Genomic DNA, 18411 nt, shown 5'->3' on the forward strand with positions numbered 1-18411 from the left:
GTCCATCCAAAACGAACTTTGTACTTTGCTATGGAGTTCCACCAGGAATGAGTTTTTATGCAAAAACTGTCTATTTCAACTTAATTCGTCCATCCAAAACGAACTTTGTACTTTGCTATGAAGTTCTACCAGGAATGAGTTTTTATGCAAAAACTGTCTATTTCAACTCAATTCGTCCATCCAAAACGAACTTTGTACTTTGCTATGAAGTTCTACCAGGAATGAGTTTTTATGCAAAAACTGTCTATTTCAACTCAATTCGTCCATCCAAAACGAACTTTGTACTTTGCTATGAAGTGCTACCAGGAATGAGTTTTTATGCAAAAACTGTCTATTTCAACTTAATTCGTCCATCCAAAACGAACTTTGTACTTTGCTATGAAGTTCTACCAGGAATGAGTTTTTATGCAAAAACTGTCTATTTCAACTTAATTCGTCCATCCAAAACGAACTTTGTACTTTGCAATGAAGTGCTACCAGGAATGAGTTTTTATGCAAAAACTGTCTATTTCAACTTAATTCGTCCATCCAAAACGAACTTTGTACTTTGCTATGGAGTTCCACCAGGAATGAGTTTTTATGCAAAAACTGTCTATTTCAACTTAATTCGTCCATCCAAAACGAACTTTGTACTTTGCTATGAAGTTCCACCAGGAATGAGTTTTTATGCAAAAACTGTCTATTTCAACTTAATTCGTCCATGCAAAACGAACTTTGTACTTTGCTATGGAGTTCCACCAGGAATGAGTTTTTATGCAAAAACTGTCTATTTCAACTTAATTCGTCCATCCAAAACGAACTTTGTACTTTGCTATGGAGTTCCACCAGGAATGAGTTTTTATGCAAAAACTGTCTATTTCAACTTAATTCGTCCATCCAAAACGAACTTTGTACTTTGCTATGAAGTTCTACCAGGAATGAGTTTTTATGCAAAAACTGTCTATTTCAACTTAATTCGTCCATCCAAAACGAACTTTGTACTTTGCTATGGAGTTCCACCAGGAATGAGTTTTTATGCAAAAACTGTCTATTTCAACTTAATTCGTCCATCCAAAACGAACTTTGTACTTTGCTATGAAGTTCTACCAGGAATGAGTTTTTATGCAAAAACTGTCTATTTCAACTTAATTCGTCCATCCGATACGAACTTTGTACTTTGCTATGAAGTTCTACCAGGAATGAGTTTTTATGCAAAAACTGTCTATTTCAACTTAATTCGTCCATCCAAAACGAACTTTGTACTTTGCTATGGAGTTCCACCAGGAATGAGTTTTTATGCAAAAACTGTCTATTTCAACTTAATTCGTCCATCCAAAACGAACTTTGTACTTTGCTATGAAGTTCTACCAGGAATGAGTTTTTATGCAAAAACTGTCTATTTCAACTTAATTCGTCCATCCAAAACGAACTTTGTACTTTGCTATGGAGTTCCACCAGGAATGAGTTTTTATGCAAAAACTGTCTATTTCAACTTAATTCGTCCATCCAAAACGAACTTTGTACTTTGCTATGGAGTTCCACCAGGAATGAGTTTTTATGCAAAAACTGTCTATTTCAACTTAATTCGTCCATCCAAAACGAACTTTGTACTTTGCTATGAAGTGCTACCAGGAATGAGTTTTTATGCAAAAACTGTCTATTTCAACTTAATTCGTCCATCCAAAACGAACTTTGTACTTTGCTATGAAGTTCTACCAGGAATGAGTTTTTATGCAAAAACTGTCTATTTCAACTCAATTCGTCCATCCAAAACGAACTTTGTACTTTGCTATGAAGTGCTACCAGGAATGAGTTTTTATGCAAAAACTGTCTATTTCAACTTAATTCGTCCATCCAAAACGAACTTTGTACTTTGCTATGAAGTTCTACCAGGAATGAGTTTTTATGCAAAAACTGTCTATTTCAACTTAATTCGTCCATCCAAAACGAACTTTGTACTTTGCTATGAAGTTCTACCAGGAATGAGTTTGTATGCAAAAACTGTCTATTTCAACTCAATTCGTCCATCCAAAACGAACTTTGTACTTTGCTATGAAGTTCCACCAGGAATGAGTTTTTATGCAAAAACTGTCTATTTCAACTTAATTCGTCCATCCAAAACGAACTTTGTACTTTGCTATGGAGTTCCACCAGGAATGAGTTTTTATGCAAAAACTGTCTTGTTGTAAACAAACGATGTTTACACCGACCGCTGCTGTCACTGTCGGACATTATATCGTATTTACGAAGTTGTCGGAAGAAAGCTTCACGGTCGGGATATCTGAGTACCGCGGTGAGTGAAGGACTAACCGAAAAAGAATGTATATAAGGGCAGGACGACGCGCGAGACGCCCTTTTTTACCGCTAGAAAACGTTGACGAATAAAGAACTAATTTTTTGGTTCGCTCTAGTGAGATAGCGTTCCTAATTAATTATCGACTTTTTTGCGTTTTCTACATTCCAAAAAATTAGTTTCAACAATTATTAGGAAATCTTCAAATTTCAACAAGTTTGCGATAGTTTGCAAGAATATTTGCGTCGCAAAGCTAAGTTTAGTGCGCGTTTAATTCGCTCGAATCGAAAGTAAATTATCCACCGGGGATAATCGCGATCGCGTAACGAACGATAGTGGATTCCAGTTTATAGTGCGCACGTTTTAAGTGATTCGCGAAATGGAACACGGCGATGACACGGTGCAAGACGGGCAACAGACGAGCCAGCGAGTGGATACTGTATTCCCCTCGGAGGAACAGACGGCTGAACGCGAAAGCGTAGTCGCGACGAATGCGACGCCCTCCTGTTCGGCTCGATCGCCCGTGGCCGTACAAGAATCGTCCCAGAGCGAAGGGATTTTGGGCCACCGGGGCGAGCAGACCGTGCAGACTCCGTGGGGATACTTTCCGGTGAGGCACAGGGATGCCATCGCGCTGGACGCGACACCAGAAGCAGCCCGGCCGTCCCCTTATCACACCAACACGCACGCACAAAATGGCCACACGCAACCGGAGGGTTTAAGACGCGTCACCGATGGCGCATCGAATTCGGCGATGGCGACCGCGCACCGGTCAGCAACCCATGAAGGGTTCATGACCCCTAACCGGGAACACCGGAGGAAGCAGCTCGAACTCGAGCGTTTAAGGATCGAGCTGCAACAACGAAAAATTGAACTCCGCGCGCGCGAGTTGGAGTTTTCAAAAGGGGAGTGTGAAATTGCGCGCGAATCGCAATGCGAGCTAGAAAAAGCAAGTGCTTGGCTGCTGCATCGAGAAAATGGTGGTTCCCTTGATGCTGCTGAAAGGCGCGTTGATATCGGCACGGAACACTTCCGATGTGAGGACAACCCTACCGTGGCCACCAGTAAATATGCACCGACACCGACATGGCCAGCGAACGAAACAGCGAGACGTGACGCGGAATTTCGCGAGTGGCAAAGCGCGATGGAGGATCTCATGTCGCGAGATCCTCGCCGCATAAATGGAACAACGCACCGACCTGGACACGATTTTGGACACAGCACGTTGGCACAACCGCACGCAACCGATCACGACACTTCAGCAGCCGCACACGGACACGATTTCGAACACAGCACGTCTACACACACACACGGAAACCGATACGGACACACCGCCCAACCACACGGACTCGATCACGGTTATTACACGTTTATACCGCCCCGCGGACTTGGTCAGGCAAACAGCACTTTTGCCCAACCGCGCACGAGCGCGCCAGCAACGTACCCGCACAATGTTTTCGTCGACGGGCATGCGGGAACACTTGGAAGCTTGGGATCGACTTTCTTGAGTCAATCCCAAATTGCCGCGCGGAAAGCCAGTGGAAGAGAGCTACCTACGTTTTCGGGTTCCGCAGAACAGTGGCCGCTCTTCATCTCCAGCTACGAGCACTCAACAGCAATCTGCGGGTACTCCGACTACGAGAACCTGCTGAGGCTACAAAAGGCGTTGAAAGGAGCTGCGCTGGAAGCGGTCAGCTCGTTGTTGTTGCTGCCTTCCGGGCTTAAGGAAGCCATAGACGTGCTCAAGCTACGGTTTGGGAGGCCGGAGGTGATCGTTGAAAATTTGATGGAGAAAGTGAGACGTATGCCAGCCCCACGAGCGGATCGGCTAGATACTCTGGTTGAGTTCGGATTCGCGGTGAGGAACCTGTGTGCGACCATCCAAGCATCTGGGCTGCCGGAATATACCTGCAACGTTATCCTGCTGAAGGAGTTGATCGTGAAGCTGCCGTCGGCCACGTGCATCGAGTGGGCGAGGCACCAACAGCAGCTGCCCTCTGTTACGCTGTCGGACTTCGGAAGGTGGATCGGCGAGTTGGCTGCAGCACTCAGCAGGGTAGTTCCGGTGAAGAGCGAACGTTTCGAACGCAGTGGATCCGGCGACTCGGATCGTCGGAGCAGTGTGAAACCGGTACGACCAGATCAGCGCCAGCCCACCACCGCACGTTTGAACATGCACGCCGCCACCACGAGCGGTAAGTACCCACATACAAATGTTTCTAAATGTTCAGCCTGCCAGGGAGAGTGTGCCGCACTGGATACATGCCAGCGATTCCAAACGATGACCGTCGCTGAAAGGAAGGAACATATAAGAGATAAGAAGCTATGCCGAAAATGTCTCAAGTACCATAAGGGGTGGTGTCACCTTAAAACAGTTTGCGGATCCAATGGGTGCGAGGCAATGCACCATAGGTTGCTACATGGTTCTCTGGGAATGACCAATACAACAGAAAAGCATTGTCTTACTCATTCCGGCTCCAACGATCGCACTTTGTTCCGCTACGTACCGGTAACTATGTATGGGAAGGATGGCAGGACGGTTCGAACGTACGCCTTTCTCGACGAAGGTTCGTCATCGACCTTCATCGATCATAGCCTGATGGACGAATTAGGGCTGATCGGAACGTCACGGCCATTGTGTCTCAAGTGGACCGGGGATACTACCAGAGAAGAAAAGGCTTCCGTCCAGCTGGCAGTGCAAATATCAGGTGCATACGAAGGGGCTCCAGTGCATGAGCTGACAAAGGTACACACGGTCAGCAATCTAGCCTTGCCCGCGCAGACGATAGATGGTAAACAACTGCAATCTGCGTATCCACATCTGAAGGGTTTACCGTTCACCTCTTACGTCGATGCCGTACCTCGAGTACTAATTGGTGTAGATAATTGTCGTTTGGGAAAGCCGCTAAAATGTACAGAAGGACGGGTTAATGAACCGATTGCTTCGAAAACTAGGCTGGGCTGGATGATATACGGACCCTGCCCTATTGCAACCGCTAGTGTAACCGGAGGACACAGAAGTTTTCACATCTGCAGCTGCGAAGGTAACGTCGATGGTGTACTCACAAGCGAGGTTAAGGCGTTCTTCTCGTTGGATTCACTGGGTATCACTAAGCCATCACGCTTACTCAAATCCAAGGACGATGAACGTGCCCTGGTGATACTTAACCGAGAAACCAAACTGCAGGGCGATCGATTCGAAACGGGCTTACTATGGAGATATGATGACGTCCGATTGCCATGTAACAAAGCTGCAACGATGAAACGGTACGAGCTCCTGAAACGAAAAATGAGTAAAGATCCGGAGTTAGCTGCGGCGGTTAATCAGAAGATGAGAGATTACATCCAGAAGGGCTACATTCGACGTTTATCAGCGAGTGAGGCGGAGGACAAACGACCAAACGACTGGTTTTTACCTATTTTCCCGGTTACCAACCCTAATAAACCGGGAAAAATTCGCATGGTTTTTGACGCGGCGGCAAAGGTGAGTGGAGTCAGCCTTAATTCGTTCCTTTTAGCGGGACCCGATCTGCTTGCCGGGCTCCTTTCCGTTCTCTTTAAGTTCCGAGAGTTTCGCGTCGCTGTTGTGGGAGACATTCGGGAAATGTTCCATCAAGTGATGATGCGAACGGAAGACCAACGAAGCCAGATGATCCTTTGGGATGGAGACGATCCAAACGGCGATCCAGCCGTATACGTGGTCACCGTGATGACGTTTGGCGCTGCTTGTTCGCCGAGCAGCGCACAGTTCGTGAAGAATCGCAACGCAGAGCGATTCGAGGAAGAGTTCCCGCGTGCGGCAAAATGCATCAAAGACGAGCACTACGTGGACGATATGCTCGTGAATGTGGAAACGGAGGAAGAGGCCGTATGCCTAGCGAAAGAAGTTCGGGATGTTCACCAAAAAGGAGGATTCGAAATCCGGAATTGGGTATCTAATTCGTTAGACGTGGTGAGGCAACTGCAGACACAGGCGGAACATCAGAAAAGCATCGATGTCGGCTACGGTTTAGCAACGGAAAAGGTCCTCGGTATGTGGTGGGACACGGCTTCCGACACGTTTACTTTCCAGCTCTCGACGCAGTTTACTGAAAAGCTACAGGCTGGCAAATCGTGCACAACGAAGCGTAACCTACTCCGGATCCTGATGAGCATCTACGATCCCATGGGTTTGCTCGGGATGTTCCTGATGTATTTAAAAGTTCTCCTGCAAGAGATATGGCGTTCCGGAATAGGATGGGATCAGGAGCTGCATGACCAACCGGCGGAAAAGTGGTTAATTTGGCAACGAGTGCTCCCTGATGTCCAGAAGGTGAGAGTCAGAAGGTGTTATCGAGCGGTTACGTCGATTCGCGCTGGAGTAGAGCTGCATGTGTTTTGCGACGCAAGTGAATGTGGGATGGCCGCGGTCGCTTATTTGAGGTACGAAGAAGACGGAGTTGTGGAATGCTCTCTCGTTGGATCGAAAACTCGTGTGGCTCCGATGCGTTTCGTCTCGATTCCGCGACTAGAGCTACAAGCGGCGGTGATTGGTGCCCGATTAGCGGCTACGATCGTCAACTCACACCGATTGAACATCTCGCGCACGGTGTTTTGGACAGACTCGCGGAACGTGTTGAGTTGGTTGCGTTCTGATCATCGTCGCTATAATCAGTTCGTAGCATTTCGAGTCGGAGAACTGCTCGAAACAACGGAGGTCGAGCAATGGCGTTGGATCCCGACGAAAATGAACGTAGCTGATGACGGGACCAAGTGGACGAAAACACCGGATCTATCGCCAACTAGTCGCTGGTTCAACGGTCCGAGCTTCCTATGGGGCTCTGAATCACTCTGGCCTGGCTCGGAAACAACATCTCCAGACACCCCCGAAGAACTACGTCCCAACGTGTTGCATCATACGGTACAGGAGCCTCTCATTAATTTCCATCGTTTCTCGAAATGGAGAAGGCTTCTACGGGCAGTTGCGTATGTGGTAAGATTTGTCACTAATGTCCGTCGTGCCATCAGGAAAGATGTCATTTTAGGTGAACCGCTAACACAAGAAGAGCTGACATGGGCCGAGCAGATCATCATCACCCAGATACAGGCGGACGTGTATGCGTGTGAAATACGCTCTCTGAAGAAGGATCCCTCTCAGTTGCAGCCGTGGAAGAGCAGGGTGGAGAAGAATAGTCCTCTCTACAAGATATCGCCGGTACTAGACGACCACGGAATAATAAGGATGCGAGGGCGCCTGGCCGGGACGTTGTCGGTCAGCGAAACACTGCAGCAACCGATTATCCTCCCTCGGAAGCATCGTGGAACAGAGTTGTTGATACTCAGCTACCACGAACGATATCGGCACTGTAACCACCGCACGGTTGTTAGCGAGCTGCGAGCTCGCTATTATATACCCCAGGTCCTTGGTGAGTACAACCGTGTACGTAAGTCCTGCCAGCGATGCAAAATAGACGGAGCCACTCCGGAGCCTCCCTCGATGGGAAACGTACCATCCCAACGAGTTGCGGTCGGGCAACGAGCCTTTTCATTTACAGGCGTGGACTATTTTGGACCCCTCCTGGTTGCCGTAGGAAGACGAGTAGAGAAGAGGTGGGGAGTCATATTCACCTGTCTGACGTGCAGAGCTATCCATTTGGAGATGGCTCACTCCCTCACAACGGCGTCCTGCATTATGGCGATTCGGCGCTTCATCGCTAGGCGCGGAAAACCGATAGAGATCATCAGCGATAGGGGAACCAATTTCGTCGGGTCGGCTCGGGAGCTCGAGGAAGCCTTGCAGACAGTGGATGTTAACGCGATGATGGACGAATTCGTTGGGCCCGAGATGAAATGGAGTTTTAATCTGCCAGCCGCACCACATTTCGGCGGATGCTGGGAGAGACTGGTCCGGTCTGTAAAGAAAGTGCTGGGTCAATTTGAGCTTCCACGAAAACCGACGGACGAGGTGCTGATGTCGACGCTAACGGAAATCGAGTTCATCATCAACTCGAGACCACTTACCTACGTGCCGTTGGACGACGAGATGGACACACCGATCACACCAAACCATCTACTACTCGGAAGCTCCAACGGATGCAAGCCGCCCGCCGTATTTGACGACAGTGGTATCGCCGCTAAATCAGCGTGGAGAGCCGCCCAACGCAACGCTGACGTATTCTGGAGGAGATGGGTATCGGAATACCTCCCCACGCTGACCCGTCGATCTAAGTGGTTTGTGTCGGTGCGGCCGATTCAGGTGGGAGATGTAGTGATAGTAGTCGACAATTGTTTGCCGCGGAACAGTTGGCCAAAGGGACGCGTGATCGATGTAGTTAGGGCCCAGGACGGTCAAGTAAGACAGGCAAGCGTCCAAACCGCCAGTGGAATTTATAAGCGACCTGCAACAAAGATTGCGTTATTAGATGTACGGAAAGGAAACTTACCTGTGTGAGCTAGGAATGATAAACAAAATACGGCGCATGGTAAAGTGACAGCGATCGGCAGCGACAGCAACAGGAAGTAGAGTGAGAGTGAGTAGAGGATGAAAGCCAGTTGTCTCACTGCGGGAGGCAATGTTGTAAACAAACGATGTTTACACCGACCGCTGCTGTCACTGTCGGACATTATATCGTATTTACGAAGTTGTCGGAAGAAAGCTTCACGGTCGGGATATCTGAGTACCGCGGTGAGTGAAGGACTAACCGAAAAAGAATGTATATAAGGGCAGGACGACGCGCGAGACGCCCTTTTTTACCGCTAGAAAACGTTGACGAATAAAGAACTAATATTTTGGTTCGCTCTAGTGAGATAGCGTTCCTAATTAATTATCGACTTTTTTGCGTTTTCTACAGTCTATTTCAACTTAATTCGTCCATCCAAAACGAACTTTGTACTTTGCAATGAAGTGCTACCAGGAATGAGTTTTTATGCAAAAACTGTCTATTTCAACTTAATTCGTCCATCCAAAACGAACTTTGTACTTTGCTATGGAGTTCCACCAGGAATGAGTTTTTATGCAAAAACTGTCTATTTCAACTTAATTCGTCCATCCAAAACGAACTTTGTACTTTGCTATGAAGTTCTACCAGGAATGAGTTTTTATGCAAAAACTGTCTATTTCAACTTAATTCGTCCATCCAAAACGAACTTTGTACTTTGCAATGAAGTGCTACCAGGAATGAGTTTTTATGCAAAAACTGTCTATTTCAACTTAATTCGTCCATCCAAAACGAACTTTGTACTTTGCTATGGAGTTCCACCAGGAATGAGTTTTTATGCAAAAACTGTCTATTTCAACTTAATTCGTCCATCCAAAACGAACTTTGTACTTTGCTATGAAGTGCTACCAGGAATGAGTTTTTATGCAAAAACTGTCTATTTCAACTTAATTCGTCCATCCAAAACGAACTTTGTACTTTGCTATGAAGTTCTACCAGGAATGAGTTTTTATGCAAAAACTGTCTATTTCAACTTAATTCGTCCATCCAAAACGAACTTTGTACTTTGCTATGAAGTTCTACCAGGAATGAGTTTGTATGCAAAAACTGTCTATTTCAACTCAATTCGTCCATCCAAAACGAACTTTGTACTTTGCTATGAAGTGCTACCAGGAATGAGTTTTTATGCAAAAACTGTCTATTTCAACTTAATTCGTCCATCCAAAACGAACTTTGTACTTTGCTATGAAGTTCTACCAGGAATGAGTTTTTATGCAAAAACTGTCTATTTCAACTTAATTCGTCCATCCAAAACGAACTTTGTACTTTGCTATGGAGTTCCACCAGGAATGAGTTTTTATGCAAAAACTGTCTATTTCAACTTAATTCGTCCATCCAAAACGAACTTTGTACTTTGCTATGGAGTTCCACCAGGAATGAGTTTTTATGCAAAAACTGTCTATTTCAACTTAATTCGTCCATCCAAAACGAACTTTGTACTTTGCTATGAAGTTCCACCAGGAATGAGTTTTTATGCAAAAACTGTCTATTTCAACTTAATTCGTCCATCCAAAACGAACTTTGTACTTTGCTATGGAGTTCCACCAGGAATGAGTTTTTATGCAAAAACTGTCTATTTCAACTTAATTCGTCCATCCAAAACGAACTTTGTACTTTGCTATGAAGTTCTACCAGGAATGAGTTTTTATGCAAAAACTGTCTATTTCAACTTAATTCGTCCATCCAAAACGAACTTTGTACTTTGCTATGGAGTTCCACCAGGAATGAGTTTTTATGCAAAAACTGTCTATTTCAACTTAATTCGTCCATCCAAAACGAACTTTGTACTTTGCTATGGAGTTCCACCAGGAATGAGTTTTTATGCAAAAACTGTCTATTTCAACTTAATTCGTCCATCCAAAACGAACTTTGTACTTTGCTATGAAGTTCCACCAGGAATGAGTTTTTATGCAAAAACTGTCTATTTCAACTTAATTCGTCCATCCAAAACGAACTTTGTACTTTGCTATGGAGTTCCACCAGGAATGAGTTTTTATGCAAAAACTGTCTATTTCAACTTAATTCGTCCATCCAAAACGAACTTTGTACTTTGCTATGAAGTTCTACCAGGAATGAGTTTTTATGCAAAAACTGTCTATTTCAACTTAATTCGTCCATCCAAAACGAACTTTGTACTTTGCTATGAAGTGCTACCAGGAATGAGTTTTTATGCAAAAACTGTCTATTTCAACTTAATTCGTCCATTCAAAACGAACTTTGTACTTTGCTATGAAGTGCTACCAGGAATGAGTTTTTATGCAAAAACTGTCTATTTCAACTTAATTCGTCCATCCAAAACGAACTTTGTACTTTGCTATGAAGTTCTACCAGGAATGAGTTTTTATGCAAAAACTGTCTATTTCAACTTAATTCGTCCATCCAAAACGAACTTTGTACTTTGCTATGAAGTTCTACCAGGAATGAGTTTTTATGCAAAAACTGTCTATTTCAACTCAATTCGTCCATCCAAAACGAACTTTGTACTTTGCTATGAAGTGCTACCAGGAATGAGTTTTTATGCAAAAACTGTCTATTTCAACTTAATTCGTCCATCCAAAACGAACTTTGTACTTTGCTATGAAGTGCTACCAGGAATGAGTTTTTATGCAAAAACTGTCTATTTCAACTTAATTCGTCCATCCAAAACGAACTTTGTACTTTGCTATGAAGTTCTACCAGGAATGAGTTTTTATGCAAAAACTGTCTATTTCAACTTAATTCGTCCATCCAAAACGAACTTTGTACTTTGCTATGAAGTGCTACCAGGAATGAGTTTTTATGCAAAAACTGTCTATTTCAACTTAATTCGTCCATCCAAAACGAACTTTGTACTTTGCTATGAAGTTCTACCAGGAATGAGTTTTTATGCAAAAACTGTCTATTTCAACTTAATTCGTCCATCCAAAACGAACTTTGTACTTTGCTATGAAGTTCCACCAGGAATGAGTTTTTATGCAAAAACTGTCTATTTCAACTTAATTCGTCCATCCAAAACGAACTTTGTACTTTGCTATGGAGTTCCACCAGGAATGAGTTTTTATGCAAAAACTGTCTATTTCAACTTAATTCGTCCATCCAAAACGAACTTTGTACTTTGCTATGAAGTTCTACCAGGAATGAGTTTTTATGCAAAAACTGTCTATTTCAACTTAATTCGTCCATCCAAAACGAACTTTGTACTTTGCTATGAAGTGCTACCAGGAATGAGTTTTTATGCAAAAACTGTCTATTTCAACTTAATTCGTCCATCCAAAACGAACTTTGTACTTTGCTATGAAGTTCTACCAGGAATGAGTTTGTATGCAAAAACTGTCTATTTCAACTCAATTCGTCCATCCAAAACGAACTTTGTACTTTGCTATGAAGTTCCACCAGGAATGAGTTTTTATGCAAAAACTGTCTATTTCAACTTAATTCGTCCATCCAAAACGAACTTTGTACTTTGCTATGGAGTTCCACCAGGAATGAGTTTTTATGCAAAAACTGTCTATTTCAACTTAATTCGTCCATCCAAAACGAACTTTGTACTTTGCTATGAAGTTCTACCAGGAATGAGTTTTTATGCAAAAACTGTCTATTTCAACTTAATTCGTCCATCCAAAACGAACTTTGTACTTTGCTATGAAGTGCTACCAGGAATGAGTTTTTATGCAAAAACTGTCTTTTTCAACTTAATTCGTCCATCCAAAACGAACTTTGTACTTTGCTATGAAGTTCTACCAGGAATGAGTTTTTATGCAAAAACTGTCTATTTCAACTTAATTCGTCCATCCAAAACGAACTTTGTACTTTGCTATGAAGTTCCACCAGGAATGAGTTTTTATGCAAAAACTGTCTATTTCAACTTAATTCGTCCATCCAAAACGAACTTTGTACTTTGCTATGGAGTTCCACCAGGAATGAGTTTTTATGCAAAAACTGTCTATTTCAACTTAATTCGTCCATCCAAAACGAACTTTGTACTTTGCTATGAAGTTCTACCAGGAATGAGTTTTTATGCAAAAACTGTCTATTTCAACTTAATTCGTCCATGCAAAACGAACTTTGTACTTTGCTATGAAGTTCTACCAGGAATGAGTTTTTATGCAAAAACTGTCTATTTCAACTCAATTCGTCCATCCAAAACGAACTTTGTACTTTGCTATGAAGTTCCACCAGGAATGAGTTTTTATGCAAAAACTGTCTATTTCAACTTAATTCGTCCATCCAAAACGAACTTTGTACTTTGCTATGAAGTGCTACCAGGAATGAGTTTTTATGCAAAAACTGTCTATTTCAACTTAATTCGTCCATCCAAAACGAACTTTGTACTTTGCTATGAAGTTCCACCAGGAATGAGTTTTTATGCAAAAACTGTCTATTTCAACTCAATTCGTCCATCCGATACGAACTTTGTACTTTGCTATGAAGTTCTACCAGGAATGAGTTTTTATGCAAAAACTGTCTATTTCAACTTAATTCGTCCATCCAAAACGAACTTTGTACTTTGCTATGAAGTTCCACCAGGAATGAGTTTTTATGCAAAAACTGTCTATTTCAACTCAATTCGTCCATCCGATACGAACTTTGTACTTTGCAATGAAGTGCTACCAGGAATGAGTTTTTATGCAAAAACTGTCTATTTCAACTTAATTCGTCCATCCAAAACGAACTTTGTACTTTGCTATGGAGTTCCACCAGGAATGAGTTTTTATGCAAAAACTGTCTATTTCAACTTAATTCGTCCATCCAAAACGAACTTTGTACTTTGCTATGAAGTGCTACCAGGAATGAGTTTTTATGCAAAAACTGTCTATTTCAACTTAATTCGTCCATCCAAAACGAACTTTGTACTTTGCTATGGAGTTCCACCAGGAATGAGTTTTTATGCAAAAACTGTCTATTTCAACTTAATTCGTCCATCGAAAACGAACTTTGTACTTTGCTATGAAGTGCTACCAGGAATGAGTTTTTATGCAAAAACTGTCTATTTCAACTTAATTCGTCCATCCAAAACGAACTTTGTACTTTGCTATGGAGTTCCACCAGGAATGAGTTTTTATGCAAAAACTGTCTATTTCAACTTAATTCGTCCATCCAAAACGAACTTTGTACTTTGCTATGAAGTTCTACCAGGAATGAGTTTTTATGCAAAAACTGTCTATTTCAACTTAATTCGTCCATCCAAAACGAACTTTGTACTTTGCTATGGAGTTCCACCAGGAATGAGTTTTTATGCAAAAACTGTCTATTTCAACTTAATTCGTCCATCCAAAACGAACTTTGTACTTTGCTATGGAGTTCCACCAGGAATGAGTTTTTATGCAAAAACTGTCTATTTCAACTTAATTCGTCCATCCAAAACGAACTTTGTACTTTGCTATGAAGTTCCACCAGGAATGAGTTTTCATGCAAAAACTGTCTATTTCAACTAACTTTGTCCATCCAAAACGAACTTTGTACTTTGCTATGAAGTTCCACCAGGAATGAGTTTTCATGCAAAAACTGTCTATTTCAACTAACTTTGTCCATCCAAAACGAACTTTGTACTTTGCTATGAAGTTCTACCAGGAATGAGTTTTTATGCAAAAACTGTCTATTTCAACTTAATTCGTCCATCCAAAACGAACTTTGTACTTTGCTATGAAGTTCTACCAGGAATGAGTTTTTATGCAAAAACTGTCTATTTCAACTTAATTCGTCCATCCAAAACGAACTTTGTACTTTGCTATGGAGTTCCACCAGGAATGAGTTTTTATGCAAAAACTGTCTATTTCAACTTAATTCGTCCATCGAAAACGAACTTTGTACTTTGCTATGAAGTGCTACCAGGAATGAGTTTTTATGCAAAAACTGTCTATTTCAACTTAATTCGTCCATCCAAAACGAACTTTGTACTTTGCTATGGAGTTCCACCAGGAATGAGTTTTTATGCAAAAACTGTCTATTTCAACTTAATTCGTCCATCCAAAACGAACTTTGTACTTTGCTATGAAGTTCTACCAGGAATGAGTTTTTATGCAAAAACTGTCTATTTCAACTTAATTCGTCCATCCAAAACGAACTTTGTACTTTGCTATGGAGTTCCACCAGGAATGAGTTTTTATGCAAAAACTGTCTATTTCAACTTAATTCGTCCATCCAAAACGAACTTTGTACTTTGCTATGAAGTTCCACCAGGAATGAGTTTTTATGCAAAAACTGTCTATTTCAACTTAATTCGTCCATCCAAAACGAACTTTGTACTTTGCTATGAAGTTCCACCAGGAATGAGTTTTTATGCAAAAACTGTCTATTTCAACTTAATTCGTCCATCCAAAACGAACTTTGTACTTTGCTATGAAGTTCCACCAGGAATGAGTTTTTATGCAAAAACTGTCTATTTCAACTTAATTCGTCCATCCAAAACGAACTTTGTACTTTGCTATGAAGTTCCACCAGGAATGAGTTTTTATGCAAAAACTGTCTATTTCAACTTAATTCGTCCATCCAAAACGAACTTTGTACTTTGCTATGGAGTTCCACCAGGAATGAGTTTTTATGCAAAAACTGTCTATTTCAACTTAATTCGTCCATGCAAAACGAACTTTGTACTTTGCTATGAAGTGCTACCAGGAATGACTTTTTATGCAAAAACTGTCTATTTCAACTTAATTCGTCCATGCAAAACGAACTTTGTACTTTGCTATGAAGTGCTACCAGGAATGAGTTTTTATGCAAAAACTGTCTATTTCAACTTAATTCGTCCATCCAAAACGAACTTTGTACTTTGCTATGGAGTTCCACCAGGAATGAGTTTTTATGCAAAAACTGTCTATTTCAACTTAATTCGTCCATGCAAAACGAACTTTGTACTTTGCTATGAAGTGCTACCAGGAATGACTTTTTATGCAAAAACTGTCTATTTCAACTTAATTCGTCCATCCAAAACGAACTTTGTACTTTGCTATGAAGTTCCACCAGGAATGAGTTTTTATGCAAAAACTGTCTATTTCAACTTAATTCGTCCATTCAAAACGAACTTTGTACTTTGCTATGAAGTTCCACCAGGAATGAGTTTTTATGCAAAAACTGTCTATTTCAACTTAATTCGTCCATCCAAAACGAACTTTGTACTTTGCTATGAAGTTCTACCAGGAATGAGTTTTTATGCAAAAACGGTCTATTTCAACTTAATTCGTCCATGCAAAACGAACTTTGTACTTTGCTATGAAGTTCTACCAGGAATGAGTTTTTATGCAAAAACTGTCTATTTCAACTTAATTCGTCCATGCAAAACGAACTTTGTACTTTGCTATGAAGTGCTACCAGGAATGACTTTTTATGCAAAAACTGTCTATTTCAACTTAATTCGTCCATGCAAAACGAACTTTGTACTTTGCTATGAAGTGCTACCAGGAATGAGTTTTTATGCAAAAACTGTCTATTTCAACTTAATTCGTCCATCCAAAACGAACTTTGTACTTTGCTATGAAGTGCTACCAGGAATGAGTTTTTATGCAAAAACTGTCTATTTCAACTTAATTCGTCCATGCAAAACTAACTTTGTACTTTGCTATGAAGTTCTACCAGGAATGAGTTTTTATGCAAAAACTGTCTATTTCAACTTAATTCGTCCATGCAAAACGAACTTTGTACTTTGCTATGAAGTGCTACCAGGAATGACTTTTTATGCAAAAACTGTCTATTTCAACTTAATTCGTCCATGCAAAACGAACTTTGTACTTTGCTATGAAGTGCTACCAGGAATGAGTTTTTATGCAAAAACTGTCTATTTCAACTTAATTCGTCCATCCAAAACGAACTTTGTACTTTGCTATGAAGTTCTACCAGGAATGAGTTTTTATGCAAAAACTGTCTATTTCAACTTAATTCGTCCATCCAAAACGAACTTTGTACTTTGCTATGAAGTGCTACCAGGAATGAGTTTTTATGCAAAAACTGTCTATTTCAACTTAATTCGTCCATGCAAAACTAACTTTGTACTTTGCTATGAAGTTCTACCAGGAATGAGTTTTTATGCAAAAACTGTCTATTTCAACTTAATTCGTCCATCGAAAACGAACTTTGTACTTTGCTATGAAGTGCTACCAGGAATGAGTTTTTATGCAAAAACTGTCTATTTCAACTTAATTCGTCCATCCAAAACGAACTTTGTACTTTGCTATGGAGTTCCACCAGGAATGAGTTTTTATGCAAAAACTGTCTATTTCAACTTAATTCGTCCATCCAAAACGAACTTTGTACTTTGCTATGAAGTTCTACCAGGAATGAGTTTTTATGCAAAAACTGTCTATTTCAACTTAATTCGTCCATCCAAAACGAACTTTGTACTTTGCTATGGAGTTCCACCAGGAATGAGTTTTTATGCAAAAACTGTCTATTTCAACTTAATTCGTCCATCCAAAACGAACTTTGTACTTTGCTATGAAGTTCCACCAGGAATGAGTTTTTATGCAAAAACTGTCTATTTCAACTTAATTCGTCCATCCAAAACGAACTTTGTACTTTGCTATGAAGTTCCACCAGGAATGAGTTTTTATGCAAAAACTGTCTATTTCAACTTAATTCGTCCATCCAAAACGAACTTTGTACTTTGCTATGAAGTTCCACCAGGAATGAGTTTTTATGCAAAAACTGTCTATTTCAACTTAATTCGTCCATCCAAAACGAACTTTGTACTTTGCTATGAAGTTCCACCAGGAATGAGTTTTTATGCAAAAACTGTCTATTTCAACTTAATTCGTCCATCCAAAACGAACTTTGTACTTTGCTATGGAGTTCCACCAGGAATGAGTTTTTATGCAAAAACTGTCTATTTCAACTTAATTCGTCCATGCAAAACGAACTTTGTACTTTGCTATGAAGTGCTACCAGGAATGACTTTTTATGCAAAAACTGTCTATTTCAACTTAATTCGTCCATGCAAAACGAACTTTGTACTTTGCTATGAAGTGCTACCAGGAATGAGTTTTTATGCAAAAACTGTCTATTTCAACTTAATTCGTCCATGCAAAACGAACTTTGTACTTTGCTATGAAGTGCTACCAGGAATGACTTTTTATGCAAAAACTGTCTATTTCAACTTAATTCGTCCATCCAAAACGAACTTTGTACTTTGCTATGAAGTTCCACCAGGAATGAGTTTTTATGCAAAAACTGTCTATTTCAACTTAATTCGTCCATGCAAAACGAACTTTGTACTTTGCTATGAAGTTCCACCAGGAATGAGTTTTTATGCAAAAACTGTCTATTTCAACTTAATTCGTCCATCCAAAACGAACTTTGTACTTTGCTATGAAGTTCTACCAGGAATGAGTTTTTATGCAAAAACTGTCTATTTCAACTTAATTCGTCCATGCAAAACGAACTTTGTACTTTGCTATGAAGTTCTACCAGGAATGAGTTTTTATGCAAAAACTGTCTATTTCAACTTAATTCGTCCATGCAAAACGAACTTTGTACTTTGCTATGAAGTGCTACCAGGAATGACTTTTTATGCAAAAACTGTCTATTTCAACTTAATTCGTCCATGCAAAACGAACTTTGTACTTTGCTATGAAGTGCTACCAGGAATGAGTTTTTATGCAAAAACTGTCTATTTCAACTTAATTCGTCCATCCAAAACGAACTTTGTACTTTGCTATGAAGTGCTACCAGGAATGAGTTTTTATGCAAAAACTG

The 18411-nt window shown here is 41.1% G+C and overlaps 1 protein-coding gene across 1 annotated transcript; it reads left to right on the forward strand.

Moving 5' to 3' along the window:
* Positions 1-2651: 2651 nt before the first annotated feature.
* On the forward strand, positions 2652-8603 carry LOC128309307 (uncharacterized; the record flags this gene model as incomplete). Its single annotated transcript, XM_053045663.1, has 1 exon — positions 2652-8603. A coding segment is annotated over exon 1 (5952 nt), but the record flags the coding sequence as incomplete, so codon positions are not given.
* Between the last annotated feature and the right edge of the window lie 9808 nt (positions 8604-18411).

This window comes from Anopheles moucheti, unplaced genomic scaffold (genome assembly GCF_943734755.1).
Source record: "Anopheles moucheti unplaced genomic scaffold, idAnoMoucSN_F20_07 putative_Y_89, whole genome shotgun sequence".
NCBI lineage: Eukaryota > Metazoa > Arthropoda > Insecta > Diptera > Culicidae > Anopheles > Anopheles moucheti.